General features: G+C 40.4%; 1 protein-coding gene across 1 annotated transcript in view; it reads left to right on the forward strand.

Annotated features, from left to right (window-relative positions):
• Window positions 1-22,154, forward strand: part of BMT2 (base methyltransferase of 25S rRNA 2 homolog) — a 47,451-nt gene that overhangs the window by 20,118 nt on the left and 5,179 nt on the right. Inside the window, exon 5 of the mRNA XM_034758274.1 lies at window positions 19,889-20,003. Within this exon, the coding sequence (XP_034614165.1) occupies window positions 19,889-20,003 (115 nt within the window). The remainder of the gene's footprint in view (window positions 1-19,888; window positions 20,004-22,154) is intronic.

Consider the following 22,154-nt stretch of genomic DNA (forward strand, 5'->3'; position numbering starts at 1 on the left):
TGATCCACTGGAGTGCGCAGCCCCGCCCCCCTGGAGCACTGCTTTACCACGTTTATATCCAAATTCGTGTTATATCGGGTAGTGTTATATCGAGGTAGAGGTGTACTGCACAGTTGAGTTCCTTAAAACACAATTTCCCCTTTCTCCTCCATATTTCTTTTTTTCATATTTATCATGTTTACGCTAGTATTGTTGCACTGAGGAGGCACTTCATTTTGAGGCACTCCCATTGCTCTCAAAGGCTTCACATGCAGCAAGACAATTAGCCACCTGACAAGTAATATATTCACAGTGCAAACTGAAAGGTTTCATGAACCTCCAACCATCCCCTGGAATTCCACCTTAATGACAAAAATCCTCAACTGACTTGAATATGTTTAAAAGCATACTTTTCACTTCAAACTGAATAGGATATTGACCGAAGGGGACGGCACGTCTGGGTCTTCGGCGGGTCCCTCAGTCCCTCTCGGATGGAAGGACCGGCCACTGAATTGCTGCCGAAGAATGAAGCGGCGCGGTAGAGCAGCCGCCAAAGTACCGCCTATCATGGCTTTTTTCTTTTCTTTTTTTACCTTCTTTGCTGCTTGGGGCGGCAAAAAGGCTGGAGCCGGCCCTGCTTTGCAGGTCCCCTATAACCAAGTTCTTTGGCAAGTTCTTTTAGTTTTTAGAAAGCATTTCCTTCTAATACAGAATATTTTTCACTGTAATGACATGGCTGAAGATAATTGTTTTTTATATTTCAATAACTATAAAGTAGAGTCCGTGATCTCCTTTGATCACCAAGTTGTTCAGCTGATAGTTTACAAATGTAGCTGTTTGCAGCCTCTTTGAAAACTCAGTCAACTGGTCTGCTCTTGGTCAGATGCTGAGGAGGCTTGGTGCACTGGGTCATGAAGTAGAAGAGAACAGCTTCCTCATCCACACCTTTTAAGGAGGTATATATCTCAAGGAGATCCTGCAGGAAGCAGTGCTCTTCTATCAGTTTGACTTGCATGTCTGTAGGGAGGAGTGGGAGATGGAAGGAGAGCCCTGACAGTTCCTCCTTAATGGTAGTGCTGATGTATCATATTAATGACATTGAAACTAGGAACAAAATCTTGAGATAAGTGTTGAAGAGGATGAAGATTTTCACAGACTATATGGTGGGGAGGGGAGAGAGAGAGATGATCATTAGAAGCAAAAATATTAAGATTGGATCTCTGACCTTGTAATAGATGAGATGGAGGAGGATTGTGAAAGATCACAATGACCAATAATCAGTCTACATTCTGAAGGCTTATATTACAAGCAACGCTTTCATTTTTTAAAAAATGTTGTGTCTCCATCAGGCCTCTGCCCCATGTGAGAATCTTAAGTAGTCCCATGATACGAAAGATTGTGAAGAACCATCATTCTCAGTCTCACAGTAGAGCCTGTAAGTTTTGACTTGAAAATTCTACAGAACACTTGGAGGATGAGTTGCTGTATTCAGCAAAATTGTCACCAATCCACCAACTTCTCCATACCCAGGAGCAGTTTCCCTTCTCACTAAGCAACATATGTTGCATATCAACTGTACATCGTTCTCCTTTTCTGCCTAGAGAGAATGCTATGTGCTCAGCCCTTAATCTGTATAAGGCTTTGAAAGATGATGCATTGATACTAACTACTAGCCAGTTATTATACTGAAATAGCCAAGGGGGGTTCTGCAGGGGTTCTTAAGAAAAGGGGAACAAACAAATTATTTAATGGTATCTCTGCCCCTAAAGACTAAGCTTAAAAATGTGAAAATATAACTTGAATAATTTCACCTTTGATTCTGTCATAGAATGTTAAAGGTGCGTGAATGCATGAGCTATATAAAATAAGTCAGATGGATTTGCAGCTAGGTTTGAGTGGGAGGAAGGAATCTTGTGTAGACTCAGCACTTGGATTTATACATTACTTTTATGTATATTTAAATATACATACAATAAACAAATGTAGGCTGTAAGGTAAATACATTTAATTGGGATAAAATGATTTTTGCAGATGGCTTCTTGAGGATTACAAAATTTTCAGATACACTGACATTAACAAAAAATTGTTTTAACAGGGTGGATTGATTTAAATCAGTGCTTTGAATTCGGAATTGTAATCATTACTTGAATCAGCAAGTTAGAAACCTTGATTTAAATTATTGATTTGCATTTGTACTTTTACTTTCCTAAAGATAGGTTAATTCTTGTTGATTTGCAACCAGATACAGCCTTTACACTAGTCTTTTGTGATAACCAGGAGGATACACTATATCTCCATGCATTTATTTAAGTAATTATATAGTTTAACATGAAAATCAAGATCCTGAATAAATGTGTTTTGTTTAACATTTTTTCCAGGTTTTTTTTTTACTCCTGGATTTGTGTCAAGCTGCATTTGGATGGAAATTAGAATTAAATTAAATATACAAAAGCAGATTTTGTTTTTTAAATGGCTTCTTGTTAGTTAAACAAAAGTACCTTTTAAAATGTGCTGGATACATAAGAAAAAATTAATTTAATCAAAATATATTTTGCATTTAAAACTGATTTATTAAACAAAGGAAATATTAACAGTAGTTGATTAATTGACTTTCTGGTCATCATGGGACAGATTTTCAAGGGTCTTTACATACCTAAAGATACTTAAAGGTAGGTTTTTAGTTTGATTTCCCCCCCCCCCCAAAAAAAAAAAACAACCCCACCTATGCAGATTAGGTAGCTATCTGCATCTTCAGGTGCCTAAATATCTTTAAAAATCTGACCCAGTTTCCTTCAAATTTTTAGAATTAGTAGATCTCATCCTCTTCCACCTGGTTTTTATTGGAAAAGGAAGTAAGCTTTACAGCTTTTTCAACTCCCAGTCAGTTTCTCAACTTTGAACTAATCCAGATGAAGAAAATGTCCTCTGTCTACCTGCTGCCTAAACTAAAACCAAAGAGAGCTTTTCTGCACAACAGAATCTGAAAGTAATTAAATTTGGACAAATATAAATACCAGCATTTACTCCATTGTAAAGAATGTAAATAACTTAGATACTTAATGCAGTACCTGACATTGTGACATATTTATAAAGCTTGAGTTGACCTCAGAAGATAAGACAGTTTTCCCTCTGATTCTGTATATAATTTTAAAAAAGCAGCACCCTTTAACTCATTAAAATTTGAGGAGAACTCATTGATGCAACATACTTTTTATTTAAATGATTTTACTAGATTCTAGAAACTTGATGCCTTACTATAACTTCAAATTTAATTTTAAATAGTTTATTTTTAGAAAATGTATTTAAATTAAAAACAGATTTTGTATCATTTATTAGTATTTGTTTTTAAATTTAATCAGTTTTGTTATATAGGAGAACAACAAAGTATCTTAATATCAGAGGTGTTTTTGTTTCTGCACGTCTAACTATCAATATTTTGTGGGCGAGCACTTTATTTTTGTGGAAATTTCTTACTAACTGAGAATTTGTCACTTTCATTTTAGAGTGAATTTTTTATCATCTAGACATAGAAGCCAATGGAAAGTTTCATAGGATCTTAACTGATGGGATTATGTGTAGTATTAATTCTGTTTTGACATGTTGTTCTTGGAGTCCTGCACTACTAATCATACTGGCAACAGTTGCAGCCAAAAAATAAAATAAAATTAAGGTCTAGGGGCTCTTGATAAATTCACAGTTCTGTAGGATTAGTAACTGACGTGCTGTTGTGATGTGGCTAAAGTTGCTGCTGTTACAGAATTGAACACTTCTTGTATTGTACATACTTGCAGGGAAAAAGGCTGACAGATGCTATATGATTCTTATTGACATGCCAGATAGATAGAAAATACTTTTAAATGACTGAGAATTCATCATGATTTTAGTCCGCTGGGATGCAACTAATATTAAAACTGATTTGCTGTATTTCATTTCTCAGATTTTTTACAGGCATTTTTAAGGCATGTATGCATAGTCTAAAAATAAACAGTAGTTTACATTCCATAATTTCATTAATATGCAACTAGTACAGTTTATCTGTACCTCATGTTTTGTATTTTGTAGTTTTGGAAGTAAACTTATGAACTAGTGCCCAAGGGAGCTTATTTCAACACTAGTAAAAATACTGAACTTGTTAAAATTCTGCTTTAAAAACAGCTTAAATTTCAATCTGGATCTGATGCAGATAACATCACATACAGGCATGAAGCATTATATGGTGCTGCAGTGGTTCTTTTCATGTGTGGCATCCCCAGTGCACCTGGGTACAGTATTAAAAATGGTAATGGAAAATCATAGTGTGCGTAGTATGTACTTTTTGAAACCATAACTTTATTACCAAATCAAATTTCTTCAAACATGTTAAGACTTTTCTCACTGAGAATTAAGTACTGTACTGTACCTGGAAAGCTTAGTTTTAAAATCATCCTACAGTTTTGGGCTCATGTAGTACTTGAGCAATTTTCTTTACATATATAAAACATCAGTTTTCATGCTCCAATAACTTCAGAATGATCAAATGGAATTTTACCAAGATTTTTGAACAAAATAATTCACCTTGGTTCAGAATTGGACAAAAAATTGTTCTTTCTTAAGAATAATATTTTGACACACTGTATTTACAGGCATTTGCACTTATTGCCACAACATCTAGGTTTAGAATAAAACCTACTTCTCATCCATAACTATAAATTTGCTACTATGACGCAATAATTAGGAAAATAACTCCAGACAGAACTACTTTTTATCTTACTGTTCCAGAAATTTAAATTTTAAACTATTGGTTTTATACTTGGTCCATTTTAGTGCATGAGACGTAATTTCAGTACTTTCCAAAGTATAATGGAGATCAACAGAGTTTAACCATTCCTTTGTAAACTCAGCAGTGGTCTTAGACCATTGGTCTAAGGCAATGGTTCCCAAACTGGAGTTTGTGAACCTCTGGGGGTTTGTGAAATGTTATAGGGGGTTCTCAGGTTAAAATGCCTTAATGGCATACAGAGGTGTCCCTAAGGACCCCAGGCAGCACGGGGCCAGCAGTCCGGAGCCTCTGGACTTCCAAGAACTAAGCAGATCAAAGCAAGCATATCTATCATACTGAAGAGATTTATACTTTGAGACCCCTTATAAGAAATAGAAAGGGAGATGGATATTTTTTGCTGTTTTTAAAATTAAATAGGCAGCTAGTATTGTTTTTTAAATTATTATGAAGAACAAGTTTAAGCTTTGTTGTAACGTGTGTTGTTTGCCTGGACTGCTCAAGACCTGAATGCTTGTGTAGGAGGAACTCTTTGAGTTGGCTTCTTAAATACCTTCATGCTGTTTCACATCTGATACTCCTGGATGAAACATAGGGGCCTTGTCTTATAACAGGCTTATTCAAAGTGATACAAGCTGTGAAAGTGAGATCTTGGAAGAGTGTTGCCATTTTCATAATGTAATAAAAATACTATAATGATTAATAATAGTGTGTAATAAGCATGTCATAAAAACACATTTTATATTTCCAAGATCACTGCTTTTATAGTTTATACTCAGGTAAAGGAGATTTTCTCCCTGGAAATATGTATTTTTAGGAGGGGGTTTGTGAGACTTGACTTTTTAGTAAAAGGGGTTCACAGGTTGTTAAAGTTTGAACCACTGGTCTAAGGCGGGGTTCTCAAACTATAGTAGGTGCAAGCTGTGTACTCTTTATTAATTAAAAAAAAAAAAAAATGAGCTCTGGCTGTCAGCCCCAGGTGGCTGGGGTTCATGCAGAAGGGCCCTGCACACCCAGGAGGCAGGAATAAAGGGGACAGCCAGAGTCCCACCGCCCTGGGGCTGATAGCTCGAATCCCGCTGCTCAGGATCTCCTTCCCTTCACCCCCCCCAATCCCTCACTTGTAGGCAGCAGGGCTCCGGCTGTCAGCCCCGGGTGGCAGCAGCAGCACAGAAGTAAGGGTGGCAATAAGGTGCTGAGTCTGTTGTAAAAAGTGGTATTGATGAATATCACTTTTCACATTGCCACCCTTACTTCTGTGCTGGCGCGGTGTTGCTGTCAGAGCTGGGTGTCCAGTCAGCAGCTGCTGCTCTCCGCTTTGCCTTCAGAGCTGGGTGGCGGAGTGTGTGTGTGTGGTGGGGTGAAACGTAAACGACTACAGACACAAAGCAGGGGGAGCCTGATCAAATTAAGTTTGAGGAATGCTTGTCTCAGTTTTATTACTGTAAGACTACACTATTTTGTAAGACTACCTCTGGTATCCTTCTGTCTAGATCTCCATATTTATTTCACCAATGTGTAAACTGTTTGCCAAACAGGGTCTCACTTTTTGTGTTTCATCCTCCTATAACAAAACACCTTCCATAATGTGTGTATGCAGTAGAACACATACCTCTGAATTTAAAATCTTGATATTAACTCTATTAATGTAGCATTTGCATTAATTATATAAACAGAAGAAAATAATGTAATAGTTAACAATCAAATTACTATTTGTAAGCATGCGATTGTGTTAAATTTGGCAATGCTGGTGCAAATTTTCTTCATATAGCAAAAAGGTAATCCGTTTTTAATTATTTCTAGTTTTATATAATGGAAGTACAAAGAGGGAAAGATGCTGTATCAGCTTGAGATGCAAATGAATAAGGTGTGGGATGCACATAGAAAATAAATTGGTTATGATACTTCAGCTAGTTATCCTTCAAAAAAGATTAGTGGTAATGTTTAGTATAGTTCCAGAGTGCATTCTAATGGTTTTTTGTTCAATTATCTTTTATGTAGTGTGATAAGTCACAAACTTTAATTACTATGGTTTATTTCAAGAAGCAATTATTCTAAGGTTTTGACTACCGATAATAATTTGATAAATGCAGACTATTGGACTACCTACTATACTGCGAAAGTAGGCAGAAATTAGTTGATAGTGTTGCAGAACATGGAATTAAAATTGTGCAAGACTGCCTTACAGAGCTTAATTTAACTTTAACTTTCTCTCTTCTCCCTGCCCCAAGTCTCCTCCAATACCCCATGCTTGGAAATGTTTTTGCCATGTTATAACAGTAATGTATATGTATGGATGCCTTATAACAAAGATTAATACTTACAGTTGATAAATTAGAATCTGTATGCATCTTGACTGATTTACCCACAGATCAAGAAAATGTAAGTCTCTTGTATTCTTCTGTCAACTGTCACTCAAAAGTTGGCAGTGGGTTATGGAGCCTTAGTACCCTTTTTGGCCAATTGAGGGCTACTGATTTCAACCACCTATTTTCATCCTTGTGGCTAAAATATGAATTACAAACTGGCCTCTTTAAAGAGGTTTCATTCATTTTAGGTGTTAAAGTAAATAAAATCTTTCTTTTAACACTCTTCCTCCCCATTCTTTTCCACTGGATAAGTTATATTGTTTCACTGCAGGTGGAAATAAATACATCCAGTCCACTCTTTTCTCTCCCATTCTACAATAAATAAATTAATATCCACATAGATTGCATTACAGCTGCACCTACTAGGAAGCTAGGGTTCAAAACCTGTCACCTTGTCTTCCGCTTGAAAATAATTGTGCATCTTCTCCTACTTCATTACAGTTTCTGCCAACTTTTGAAGATAGCTGAGGCATCAGTTGATATTTGTTGTTAACAGTAAGGGTGCTACATAGTTCCTGCTGCACTACTGTGTGACACCTAAACCTATATTTTTTCAGAGGTTGATTTTTGGTTCAGAACTATTCAACACAGTCATTTCAGGAAAGCCCAACTTACTGTTTTTGCATTGTTAGTCCAATGTTGCTGAATGCAATGTCTATTCTTTATTTATCATAGAAGAGGAGACCTATGAAAAGGGGAAATCAGCATGCTGGTAATTTTGTTGCAGCCTAACCTCTTCCCCCTTGAATCTTGCTCCCTTCTATTTTCTTTACTTTTTTATGTATAGTTATACAGTTCTCTAATTGCGGTGATAGTGTGACTTTTAAAAGACTGACAGGAAAGAGTATGGAGCCCAACTATATTTACTGTTTTTGCCAGTGTATTCTTCTGCTTCATGGTAAGTAGACCTGTATTGCTTGATGAATGAACTCTTGTTTTGTAGGAGAGAGGAAAATGGACTATGAGAAATTACTGGAACATAAATTTCTCTTTATACTGAATAGCAGGCAGCTTCACCACACACTTCTGTAGGGTAAAATTCTAGACTGTTATATGTACAACTTTATTAGAATAACAGTTTCCATTACATTCTTTGGAAGTCCCTTGTTAAATCAATCCTGTAAGATAATCATCCTTCAGAGGGGAGAACAGATAGTGGTACCTTGACTAAAAAATAAGCTGATATTTTCCATTTTTCCTTAAGAAGTTATGGATACAATTATTAAACATATAGTGAACCAAGAGTGTAGTAAATTTTACCTAACGTGGAGTACAATAAATGTTACTGCACAAGAATGCAAGTGCAGACAAAAATCCCCTGCCAGTCTCCACTGGTGCTTCAGAATTATGATCTATAGGATAGGTTTTCCTCCAAGGTGCTTTTCAGCTCAAAATCAGAATATTAAATGCACCATTCTGTTTTGGTGATGCATCTTTTTCTTAGATAAGGTTGTGGTTAACGTAAACCATTGTCTTCTGGCAGGGCAGTAAAGCATTCATGTCTTGTTTCAGCTCTTTGACAAGCAATCATATGGCAGGATGAATGGAGTATTCTTCCATTTATATAAAACAACTTGATACATATTAACAGGGCCTGATTTCTCTCCTTCCACCCCCAGCCCCTCAAGAGATGCTCAGTACCCATATCTTCCACTGACTTCAGTTGGAATTCTGGGCACAATCTGTGTAGTTTAGAGAGGGCAACAAGTACAATTCCAATAGGGTTGTGGCACAACTTTATTCTAAAGTTTAATTCCCCCCATCCCCAACATTACCCCTCCAAATTTTTCTCCTAATAGCACTCTTTTTGGGAGGGTATACAAATGCTTGTCTGGCTCAGTATTCTGGAGCCCAGGATATAAAAGCTTTTACTCCAACAATCCCTCAGTCTCTCTCTGACAGCTTGGGTGGGTGATGAACCCAATTCTCTCCCGTCATCAGAATTTGTTAGGGTAGTTTAAAGTATTTGTCTAATACCAAGCTTATAGTTTATAGGTGGGACGAGGGGGAAGGTTGTGTAGTTTGACTTTGACTATTAAGTTCCTTCCATTTAGGAAGATGGGGGAAATAAGTCTGATCCAAGACTCATCGTCCTGACAAAATATTCCTCCAAAGTTGTTGTCATAGAGGAAATCTTGGGGAACTGAATGTTTTTAGAAGGGAAGGACTCTGATTCAAGAGGAACACAAGTAATGTTGTGTGAAATAGCTCTTTGGGTTTTTGCTTAAGAAAAAGTCTTAAATCCACCAAAGGAGGATCCCCTCTTGATGTTAAGTAGCTTTTCTCGTCTAGTTATAAGGAAATTCTTGAATCCATCAGGACAGGAGGCCTTGGGATTCTTTTCTTGTTAGCGGAGCAGCCAGTTCTTTAGTTTGTAGCACTCCTTGTTGTTGTTTTAAATAGAACCAGGTAGATCCAAGAAGTATAGGGACAAACAAGAATCCAATAGTGTGCATTAGTCTTCTCAGTCAGTCAGAGATTGGATCCAAAGGTTGGTTCTAATTATGACCTGGCATAAACAGCAGCTGTAGGGCTTCTTTGGATTCAAGCTGTTCACGTCCTCTCAGGATGATGGGGCCATCTCTGTCCAGGTGACTCAAATCCTTCATGCAGAAGACCTGTGGAATAGTCTTATCTCTATAGAGCTTTCTCAAGGGATCTATCTCTGTGGAAGGTCCTGCCATCGCCTTCCTGATCCTGTCAAAACTTCCACCGTTGTTGCTAGGACCTTTTTAGTCAAAGTTGAGAAGGCAAAAAATGTAGCCAGTCTTGGTTAGAATTCTTAACTCATTTATGAAAAACAAACAGGAAATTTAAAATGTAAGGAGAATGTCTTACTGACATTTACTATGCTCCTTCTGCAGTCAAAGAAACAGTCTAAATATTGTCTTTTAAGTACTACTTTCTGGTAAACATCCTTTGGGTTCAAGAGGTTCCAGAAAGCAATTTTGAAATAAAATGTCTAAATGACAAGAATACTTAAATGAGCCTTTGTCACCAGCAGATGCACCTTATACGCAGTTCAGTATGGGTGTCAATTGTATGGTTACACCACCTGAAAAAAAGAGCAGCTAATATAAACTTGGGTGCTGAATACTATAGAATGGGAGGGAACAGCTTGCGTTACTCAGTTGACCTTCATGCTAACTCACAATGGCACTGAAAGCTTTTTTTTTTTTCTTCCCAGCTACCCTTTGCCAGAAGATAAAACTATAATGTAGGGCTCTAGCAGTTTGCATAGTGAAAGGTGTGTGAATGTGAAATTGCGATCAGGGCTTGGGCAATCATCTTTCCTTCCCAATCCACAAGAGGATAAATGTAGGATAAGATTGTCAAAATTGAGGGATTTGGATGTCCAGATCCCTTAGGCAACTTTTGAAAATCTCCACTTTAATGGCTCTCTTAATTATGCAATATACGCCAACCTATAAAGTTTGTGTATTCAGAATTTTAAGGCAAGGTGTAGGAACTGTCCAGGGATTTCACTTGCAACTTCACTTTCCTCAGCAAGAAATGAGATCACTTTAAGCACTGCATATTAAAGTAGGCTTTTGCAAAGAAGTAGCTTCCTCTTTGTGTTGCACACAGCACAACCCCACCATGAGAACAAAGCAAATTACTGTACTTCAGTAATTAATGTTTTAAGACTGGCAACAGAATAGAGCCCCACTGTCAATACTGAAAACTGCCTTAATCAAGAAGATGATGGAGCAGTGTGACCAAAAAGCCAGATTCCTGTGTAAATTGAACCTTAGGCCTGGTCTACACTAACCCCCCAATTCGAACTAAGGTATGCAACTTCAGCTACGTGAATAACGCAGCTGAAGTCGACGTACCTTAGTTCGAACTTACCGTGGTCCAGACGCGGCAGGCAGGCAGGCTCCCCCATCGACTCCGCGTATTCCTCTCGCCGAGCAGGATTACCGGAGTTGACGGCGAGCACTTCTGGGTTCAATTTATCGCGTCTTGTCTGGACGCAATAAATTGAACCCAGAAGTTCGATTGTCTGCTGCCGAACCAGCGCGTAAGTATAGACAAGCCCTTAGAAACTAGTAAATCCTTCTTTGTCCGTGCTAGATAAATAGTCTAGTGGAGAAAAGAGGAAGTCCAGCAATTGAGGAAAACTTTACAGTTCTTCAAGATCTAGAAGAGAGTGCACACAACCTCAAATCCTGAGATCAAAGGGAAAATTAATCCTCTGGAACAGGACAAAAGCAGTAAAGAAGTTTTTCCAAGAGGCCATTTTCAGGGAGCAGCTTTTGGGTTCCTGCTATTTTAGTCATTTATTTTCTTCTGCCCTTATCTTGCATCCCTTGTCAGGCAGACTGTACCAACGGAATAGTCTATGGGGACGTCCCTTTTCTTCTTTGAATAGTTTCCCTGTGGGTGCTCCACTGTAGGTGAGTATGCGCCCCTACGCCACTGATCAGAGAAGTTCAACAGCAGTCCATCCCGCCCTCACGCACGGCTCCCCACCCACCACAAGGCCAGCCAGCATGCGCAGGCATTTCCTCCTCAGTTCTTTCTCAACCATCCCTGGCTGGAGACTGAGGTAAGAGCTGACCGTTCATGGATCGTTAACTCCCTATAGTTTTGCAAATTTTTAGCTTCGCTTGAAGCCTTTTCCTTTTAGTACCTTGTTTGTTTTTAGTTGGCCATGCCAAAAAAAAGAAGAGAAGAAAGGGTTTGCTTCCCACCAACTCCAGTGGAAGAGAACCCCCCCTAGAAAAGGCTATTCCTGACTCTCCAGGCTTCAAAAAGTGCCTTATCTGCAAAGAATCCATCCCAGTGATGGATGGACACTTGCAGTGCGTTCGCTGCCTGGAGGAAAAGCACAATCCACAAAAGCGTGGTTGGTGCTAACAGCTAAAACCCAGGTCCAGGAAGGCTTAAACTGCTGCTCATGGAGTTGGCCCTTCAACCCCCGGAGTCCCAGCGAGAGCTGTCACCGCAACCTTCTACTACAAAAGCGGGTGATTCCAAAGAGATGTCATTCACTCAAATCCACTAAAAAAAGGTCTGCAAATCCCCGTAACGAGCCCCAATCAAGCCAGAAATGATCTTCAGCTCCATCTGTATCATTGGTACCAACGGCACCAAAGCCAACTAGAGTTGTTATCCAATGCACGCCCAGTACTGAGCTGACAGAGCAAGTTGGTCTGCCCAAAGACCTGAGGGGCAGAGGCGAAGAAGTATCAGTACTGCGGGGGTGTGAAAAGCATGGAAAATCTGCCCTGGGGAAGGCTACATTGATGCAGTCATCGGTACAGACCTTGACCCTGCTGTGCTTGGCACTGACGGACCATATGATTGGGTCTTCATCTTCAACTCTGTAAGTACGAGCCTCTTGGCACCGACAACCAGCGGCACAACTGCCATCCGCACCGGCAGATTTCCGGTGCGCAAGGGCTCTCTCAGTATCAAATGCACTGGATTCATCCCTACTCGGTACCGGGGCTGGGGTAAAGAGTTCTCCCAGAGCATTAGACTCCATGATATCTCCATTTTGCGTACCTCCTTTCTCTTCATCAGAGTCAGCTAGTGAGGGAGGGGATTTGGGTTTCCACCACTTGTCTTACCCACCCTATGAGTCCCAATTTCATCATGGACACCAGATGTACCGTCCGTCTGACCCTCAGCCTCCATGGTTTGGACAGCCATTGTATCAGCTGCCAGCCCCCCACCCTTAATGGCCAGATTGAGATCCCAAGGAGGGCCAAGAGACAAGAAGTCTCCCAGGCCCCTAGTGTAGCATATCCACAGGCAAGGAGGCATCCTTCTTCAGCTGCAGCGTCAAAGGGGTTGGAACCTCCTGAACAACTGATGGAGGAAGTTGAAGCTGAGGCAGAAAAGGAAGACACCCTTCAACTTGTCTTTCGTCATCCTCACCTGAGGAGGCGGTGTGCCCTCTCCGCCATCCATGGTGGATGATTTTAAATCATTCCAGGACTTAACTCAGAGGGTGGCAGAAGCCCTGCAAATACAGCTGCATGAAGTGGCAGAGCCTCACCACAAACTTGTGCACATTCTACACTCTTCCACCTCTGCCAGAGTTATACGGCAGACCCCTGTCCGTCCTGCCAACATGCAAGCGGATGGACAAAAAGTATTATGTGCCGGTGAAGGGCACTGAATTTTTATTTTCTCACCTACCTCCAAAATCCATCATTGCAGATGTAATTAATTGGACGGGCTGTCAATGCCAGTTTAAATCCAACCTGTATTACAGAGATGGGAAACGAATGTGTTTTTCTGCCAAACAGGACCATATATCAGCCACTCTTCAGTTCCAGGAAGCAAATTACCTTGTCAGCCACATATGACTACCAGAACTATGTGGAAACTACGTGCCTTTATTGATCGAGGGACTTGGATTAATCGGCATTGGTGAGGCCTCATCTGGAGTACCGTGTCCAGTTTTGGGCCTCAAGCTACAGGAAGGATGTGGAAAAATTGGAAAGAGTCCAGTGGAAGGCAACAAAAATGATTAGGGGGCTGGAGCACATGACTTATGAGCAGAGGCTGAGGGAACTGGGATTATTTAGTCTGCAGAAGAGAAGAATGAGGGGGGATTTGATAGCTGCTTTCAGCTACCTGAAAGGGGGTTCCAAAGAGAATGGATCTAGACTGTTCTCAGTGGTACCAGATGACAGAGCAAGGAGTAATGGTCTCAAGTTGCAGTGAGGGAGGTTTAGGTTGGATATTAGGAAAAACTTTTTCACTAGGAGGGTGGTGAAGCACTGGAATGGGTTACCTAGGGAGGTGATGGAATCTCCTTCCTTAGAGGTTTTTAAGGTCAGGCTTGACAAAGCCGTGGCTGGGATGATTTAGTTGGGGATTGGTCCTGCTTTGAGCAGGGGGTTGGACTAGATGACCTCCTGAGGTCCCTTCCAACCCTGATATTCTATGATTCTGTGATCAGTTCTCAGACTCCCACAAAGACCAATTTATGGCACTAATTAACAAGGGACAAGGGGTCGTGAAAACATCTCTCCAATCCACATTAGATTCAGCAGACATGGCCACATGTTCAATTTCCATGGCTGTGGTTATGAGAAGGGCTTCGTGGCTGCAGTTGTACAGCTTCCCTAAAGAGATCTAAAGCATGATGGAGGACCTTCCCTTTGAGGGAAAGAAGCTGTTCACCAAAAAGACAGATGCATCCCGTCACATGTTGAAGGATTCTTGGGTGACTCTTTAATCACTAAGGATATACATGCTGGCCTACAAGAGAAAATACAGCCCTCAGTCGCAGTTTAAACCTGTGATCACAGTACACATCTTAATGCTCATCACAGAGCTCTTATGAGCCACAGAGAAAGAAATCTTAAGTTCCCCAAACGAAAGGAATCGGGACCACAACTGACTTCTCAGCCCTCAACCTTGAAGCAGTAGTTTTATGTGTTGGTGGAGGTGCCTGTAGAAATACTTTGGTACCTTAGGGGAAACCCCACTCCTCCTTTCGGAGACTGCTTTACCCTGTTCCGCAGCACCTGTGAATGGATAATCTCCAACAAATGGGTGTTGGAAATCATCCAGAATGGATATGCCATTCACTTCTTCCTTCTTTGTGCCTCTTCAGAGACCCTTCTCACAAGAGTCTGACTAAGTCAAGAGGTAAACCATCTCTTCAGCATAGGCACTATAGAGCCTGTGCCGGTACATCTTGTTACCCGTTCTTGGAACCAGCCATGAAATAACCACAAACAAAGGTCGAACTAAAGCAGTACTGAGGGTATTCCCTTATTTGTGCAATAATTCTCACACGCACAACACATTCATGCTGACAGACTGCAGGCCTGGGTTTTGGTTTTGATTTTGCAGGTGGCTGAGGCTGGCCAGACGACAGCTGCCCGGAGATCGGCAGCAGGGCAATGTGAGTCCCCGGAGTCCCTTTGGATCCACAGGAGGGCTCTACTGCTTCCGGTCCGGTCCCGAGTTTAGCATGCTGTTACATTTCCTTGTTGGTAATCTTCCTGGCTGCCTGTCTCAAGATTTATACCTTCACTGAGATGAAAACATAGTATTATTTGCTTCTTTGCTTTGCCATTGGCTGTCACTCACACTATCTCACTGATTCCTTACATTAATTGATTACATGTTCATAAGCATGAATACAATGGGTGTTCTTGGCTCTCAACCTTCAAGATACATTCTTCCACATTTCTTTCATACCAAGTCATAGGTATTACCTCAGATTCACACTGGGCCAGGACCACTCACTTTTGGCTTCTCATCAGCCCCCAGAGTGTTCTCTCTCTCGGTAGTAGCAGCCCACTTATCCTCTCAGGACATAATGTTTTATCCTTACCCGGACGATTGCCTTCTCAGGGCATGGTCCTACACAGAGGCCCAACGGGTCACTCGGGTCACAAGGGACCTATTTCTGAATCTGGGTCTACAGATCAACAAACACAAATTGATCTTTAATACCAGTGCAGAGACTAGACTTCATAGGAGCCGATCTAGACTCCATTCAGGCAAAGGCCCTCCTCCCACATCAGATTTCTCAATCTCACCTCTTTGATAGAGACAGCCCACAAATTTTGGCCAAGCATTGCCTCCAACTTCTGGGACACATGGCCACAGACACATCAGTTATTGCTCATGCCAGACTGTGAATGAGATGCCTCCAAGCATGGTTCAGTTCAGTTTACAAGCCAAACAGAGACAACATAAACAAACTTATATCAATGCCCACCAGGGTCAAACTATCCCATAACTGGTGGAAGAACCCAATAAACATCTTTACAGGAATCCCGTTTACTCAGTCCTTCCCATCTGTACTCCTGATTAGCGATGCATCCCTCATAGGATATGGTTCACATTTCAATGGTCACAAAATACAGGGCAAATGGTCTCTTGTGGAGACAGGCCTCCATATCAACCTGCTTGAGCAGTCAGAAACGCATGCACTCACTTTCTCCCACTGATCAAGGACATGCATACAAAGGTCATGATGGGCAACATGGCCTGCATGCACTATATAAACCGACAGGAAGGTGCACTAGTTCCATAGCTTCTATGCACAGAGGATGAGAACTTGCATCTCCCACAACATCTTAATATCGGTGGCCTACTACCAGGAATACACAACACGATGGCTGACAGCATCAGCCACAAATTCCTACATGAATGGGAGACAGTTGATGATTCTACATGACCTAGTCCAACAGTGGGGGACACCAGTAATAAATTTGTTATTTATCAGAACAAAAAATGTCCACAGTACTGCTCCAGGGCGGGAATTGGACGACGCTTCTTGGGAGACACTCTCCTTCCTTGGGACAAGGGCCTTCTTTACGCCTTTTCCCCATTCCCTCTATTACTGAAGGTCCTGTTCAAGATAAAAAGGGAAAAATATCATTCTTATCACCCACACCTGGGCTACGCAAACTGTAGCAACTGGCATTTTGTCAACCAGTGACTCTACCAGTCACTCCTTACCTTCTGTCGCAGAATGAGGGACAAACCCTCCACCCAATCTGTGGATTCTGCGACTCAAAGCGTGGCTCCTTCATAGATCTAGCACATAGAGACCTCTCGCTCTGAGGAGGTACAGGAGGTGCTATTACACAATAGAAAGAGCACTACTCTTTGTACCTACTTCCAGGAATGGAAGAGGTTCCAGATCTGGTGCCAACCCAAGGGTGTCACATCTAATACAGCGGCCCTACTGCTGGTCCTAGACTACCTGTTAACCTTAAAGAAATCAAGTCTCTCTATTAACTTGCTGAAGGTTCATTTAGTAGCAATCTCAACCTTCCACCAGCAGGTAGAAGGCTATTCAACCTTTTCCCACACAACTACAAAGAGGTTTCTTAAAGGCATAGCAAACCTCTTCCCACAACCCAGGCCTCACTCCCAATGGGACCTCAGTCTAGTGTTAAAATGACTGACTAGACTGCCATTTGAACCATGGCTACTTGTTCACTAACTCACCTTTCCATGAAGAGAGTGTTCCTCATTGTCATCACTTCAGCCTTAAGGATAGGGGAGATGAGAGAGCCTTGATGGCGCATCCCACCCCCTTTTATTGTGTTCGTCTCTGATAGGTCACACTCAGACCACATGTGAAGTTCACCCCTAAAGTGACTTCTGCATTTCACATGAATCAACTTATTCAGTTTTCAACATTTTATCCCAAACCTCATGAGGACAATAGGGAAGCCATCCTCCATATGCTCACTGTGAGAAGAGCCTTGGCCTTCTATTTGGACAGGACAAAGGCATTTAGAAAAATTTCTGAGAATCTTCCTCTCTGTTGTGGATCGATTGAAAGATGCAGTGATCTCAGCTCAGAGGTTCTCCATGTGGGTCTCTGGCTATATTAAACTTTGCTACCAATTAGGTGGGGTAAAACGCCCATTTTCAATATGCACACATTCTACAAGTCTCCTCGATCGCCTTTTCAAAGGGTATCCCTGTATTTGAGATCTGCGGAGCAGCTACCTGGGCATCTGTGCATACCTTTGCAGAACACAGTGCTATTCTAGGGGATTTGGCTACAGATGCCCAATTTGGTGCCATAGTACTGTCATCTCTATCGGCCTCGACTCCAAAGTCCCATCCTCCAGTGGTGGTTACTGCTCGGGAGTCACTTACAGTGGAGCAACCATAGGGACACTACTCTAAGAAGTTGTTATTCATCTTGTTCAATAGTAATGGTTTTTTGAGATGTGTCCCCCTATGGGAGCTCCACGACCCTCTCTCCTCCCCTCTACTTTGGAGTTCCACTAGTTGACTCTGCAGTAGAGAGAGAGAACTGAGGAGGGAATGCCTGTGCACGCTGGCTGGCCTTGTGGCGCGCCGGACGTACTGCTATTGAAGTTCTCCGATCAGCGGCGCAGGGCCGTGCACACACCTACAGTGGAGCACCCATAGGCGGGGACATCTTGAAGAACCATTGTGGTGAGTAGCTACTTCTTTTGTACTCCAGTTTATTTCAAAGTGGTGTTTTTCTTTTGATGTGGAAGGAAGTGAAAGCACTGCACGACTCTTTATTAAAATTTTGATTTTTCCTGCAAGAGCTCTCTGCGAAAAGGATGTTGTTGTTTTTTTTTCCTCTGCCTCAAGCTGTGAGGCCAGTTGTCTTTTTAGTCCTTGCATAATCGTTTGATCACACTAAACTCATTTTTCTTAACTACAAATTTGTCAGACTGTGGAATCATTAAGAGTGATGTGTTTCTCTAATTATCTAATTTGTAAACGTGGCTGCTCTGCTTTCTTTATACCTCTCAAAGTCCTCCTTATCATACCAGCCGAAAGAGTGCCAAAGCCAAACTCATTTAAAAATAAGACACCTGCACGGTGATGAAGGTATGATACCTGGGCTGATGCTTCATAAATTACAAGTACATTAATTAATTGTTTATATTACAGGTTCAGGCTGGGCTCCAAGTATGAAGATATGAAACAGATGGTCCAGGCCCCCAAAAGTTTACTATCTAATATTTTAAAACAATAAGTATGACAAAAAGCCCAACCCCAGTCACTTATCAGGGTAATTAGTACTAACTGTGTTAAATTTCTCTTCAAAATCTTGTGAACAACTGTAGTCAATAGTAAAAATTTTCATCTCTAGTTTAGAATAAGATTTTGGATTACCGTCAGGTAGTAACTTTAGTTATCACCTGTTTGCTATTTTTCCTTGGATTCAGGTTACAAATTTAAGTCCTTTCTAAACATTAAATTAACTTTAAAAAAACACCTTGAATCTTGTAAGGATGATACACACACATTGGCGGATTCTGTAATCTGAAGTGCAAAGATTCTTCTGAATCCGAATAGTTTATTTAAATTGATAGTAATGTACTTAGCAAAAATAGTTTTAAATGCAAGTCTAATGCTGTGTATTCTGATAAAACAGCAGTGTATTCTGATAATTATCCAAATTATGTGAAATAAACATTTAAATTCTGCAATTAAGAGCACTGTTATTTTGCTATATATACAGTATTGACAATGAAGCTAACATTGGACATTTACAGTGGCATGATTTGTGTCTGTAGACATTGAGACAACACAAATAATAAATCTCACTGTGAGGATGCTTTTTTCCTGAAACACTATACATTTTTTCTTTGTGTGTGTGTGTGTGTGTGTGTGTGTGTGTGTGTGTGTGTGTGTGTAAAATTATTAGTGTCGTGTGCATGGTTCTTTACAAAGAGAACAAAAATGTTATACATGAAATAATATTTAAACCTTTATGTATTGACTAGAGGTTTTATTTATAGTCTCCTGTTTGTTTTAGAGGTATTTTTAACTATAGTATGAAACTAGTGCAACTATTGAAATCAGACTAACAAAAACAAGGTTATTCAAAACATACACCGTATTCCTAAATCTCTTTTTACTTATTGTAACATGTTGGTGTAATATCATCCTCAGCCTTTTCATTTTGGTAATTCTGGTTCAACCACTGGCCTCAGTAGAATTTATGTTTGAAAAATTGACTCGTAGCACCAAAACCAGAAAACTCTGTATTTATCATGCTGATCTGAATAGTTTCATTGTTGCCTTGTGCTCCCCACCTGGTCTCTGTTGTGTTCAGCTATTGTCTCTCACCTTGTTGTTAGTTGTACTGTCTTTAGGGCAGGGGCCATCTTCTTAGCACAATGGACCTCCACTAGGCAACTTCAGAGTACAAATAATAAATAATTTCCCCCTCTATTATTTAGTCAGCACTTAATGTTCTACATAACCTTCTTTTGCTCCAATTGTCTAATTCAGAATATACCTTTAATAAATAGCATTTGATAAAACTGAATTTCTACTTTCTTAGGTTGCTGCCCCCCTCAGGAAAAATTAGATTACTTGATGTTGGCAGCTGCTTTAATCCATTTCTGAAGTTTGAAGAATTCTTGACTGTCGGCATAGACATTGTCCCAGCTGTTGAGGTATGTAATGTTTGCTGAATTTATTTTTAATTTGAATTATATATTTTAGGGGTACTTTCTATAGTAAAAGACTTAAGGGAACGTGGGTCTGTTTTAAAAGCAGATATTCTGTATGGCTTCTGGAGGATGGGGGGGGGGAGTGAACAAGGCCACCAACAAGCTTCATATCAATGGAAATATCTTTTAAGATTGATAAGTTTGTTGAAACAATCTAAGTTTATCACATTGGTCAAGCCTCTATAATATGAATTTTTAGTGTTAAAAGAAACAAGGTAAAAAACTGGCAAATCCCATAGACATGCAGTATATTTTTAAAGGTTGTTTCATTTTTCATTAGCTAAGAATAAGGAAGAGAAGACAAATTACTTTTTTTCAATTTATAATATGGTAAATATACTATAATCAGAGCTGTTGGCTGGATGCAACAAACACCACAGAATTTATGGCTGAAGTTAACATTTGTGTCCCCAGACAAAATTGCACTGGCTTAATTAAATCTGTGCAACACATAATATCCTTAGTTAAACCAGGGCAACCTCTGTGTTTTGGAAAAGTCCTGAAATGTTTTTAACTTGCTGTAATCATTATGTACTGCTTTTGTCTCCCCATCTTGGTCTTATTTATGTTAGTGAGGATTAAGCAGACTCTAACAGAACAACAGTGCCCTCAACAAGAGAGTGGGAGGGAGATGAGAAGATACAGAAAAGCATAGATTTTTATTTTAAATCTTCAACCGCATCCACTGACTCCAAGAATCCTGAAGCAAATGAGCAATTTCATATCTTTTATATTAAAAATGTAATTGGAAGCTAATAAATATGACAATAAATCTTTGAAAAGACAAAGTAAAAATGTAAAAGCAGCCATTGTGAGTAGTGCCAGTTAAATCAGTAGTATGACCAAATTTGATTGAAAACCGAGGGAGTTGTCATATTTGAACACAGTAATATTTCAGTTTTCGTATTCTTTGATACTAATTCAGACAGTAGTTCAAAGTGGGTGTTAAGTCAGGAATATATAGGATAGATGTGGATTCAGTAATATTAACAGCTTGAGATAATGCTGTCTTTCAGCAAAGATGTACATTCTGTTTGCTGCTGCTTTGTATAAAGGCTCATTGTTTGCTGCTGTATAGCAGTGTTTAGGCAGTGCATGCCATGTACGTTGATGTGATCACCAGACTCTGATGCTGGATCCCTAAAAGGATTTATGTGCCTAAGTCAACATTTAAGCACTACTGAGATGCTCAGCTGCTGCCTAACTGTAGGTGCTTAAACTATGTTATCCCAGTGAGTATGGGCATAGCTGCCTCAGTGTAGGTGTCTGGGTGCCTATCTCATGCCTAAGCCCCAGTGGGATCCTCAAACTAGGCGTTCCACATTTATCTTGCCTGTAGGGCCCGATCCGATTGGTGTGCTCCGAGCACTCCTAACCCCCACACAACACGGCTTGTGTGGGAGAAATGGGGGGTATGCTTCACTCGTAAGGACTTGCCCACATAGAGACTTGGTGCTCGGTAAGCCAGGGTTTAATTCTATAGTGCACTAACTTGCCACACTAAGTCGCTGTGTGGACCCTGTTGCTCTATGTTAAAAGTTCTGCAGTGTGCTTTTACCTGTTGCTGGTAAACTCTGATGTCTGTTACAGCAGTACGTCAGGTTGCACTAAGGAACTTTAGTGTGCAGCAGCAGCATCCATGTAACAACAATGTGCAGGATGTTCTTGTGTTACTCTTGTTTTGTGGGGCAGATTTTTTTCGCTGAGATCATACTAGCAGCTCAACAATCACTTTTAGCTTGCCAAACCCGTCCAACCAAAGTACTGCAAAGTTAAATTTGCCCTGTCTGATTATATCAGACTCTTAAGGGTTGTCTGCATGGGGGAGTTATTCCAAAATAGTTATTTCTGATTAACTCCATTTATGAATGCTCTCTTTCTGGAATATGAGTATTCACATATGGAGTTAAACAGGAATAGCTAATCTGCTTTCAATTCACACCCTACTTTATACTGGATTAATTTTCATGTATAGACAAACCCTTAAGGCAGAAAGACGAAACATAATATACAGGTGGCCTTGCTATTCTTGCTGAGTAAAACCCACCCCTGTGCAGAAATCCAGGACAAGGCCTATGAACCATTCACTAAATT

This window comes from Trachemys scripta, chromosome 1, assembly GCF_013100865.1.
Source record: "Trachemys scripta elegans isolate TJP31775 chromosome 1, CAS_Tse_1.0, whole genome shotgun sequence".
Taxonomy (NCBI): domain Eukaryota; kingdom Metazoa; phylum Chordata; order Testudines; family Emydidae; genus Trachemys; species Trachemys scripta.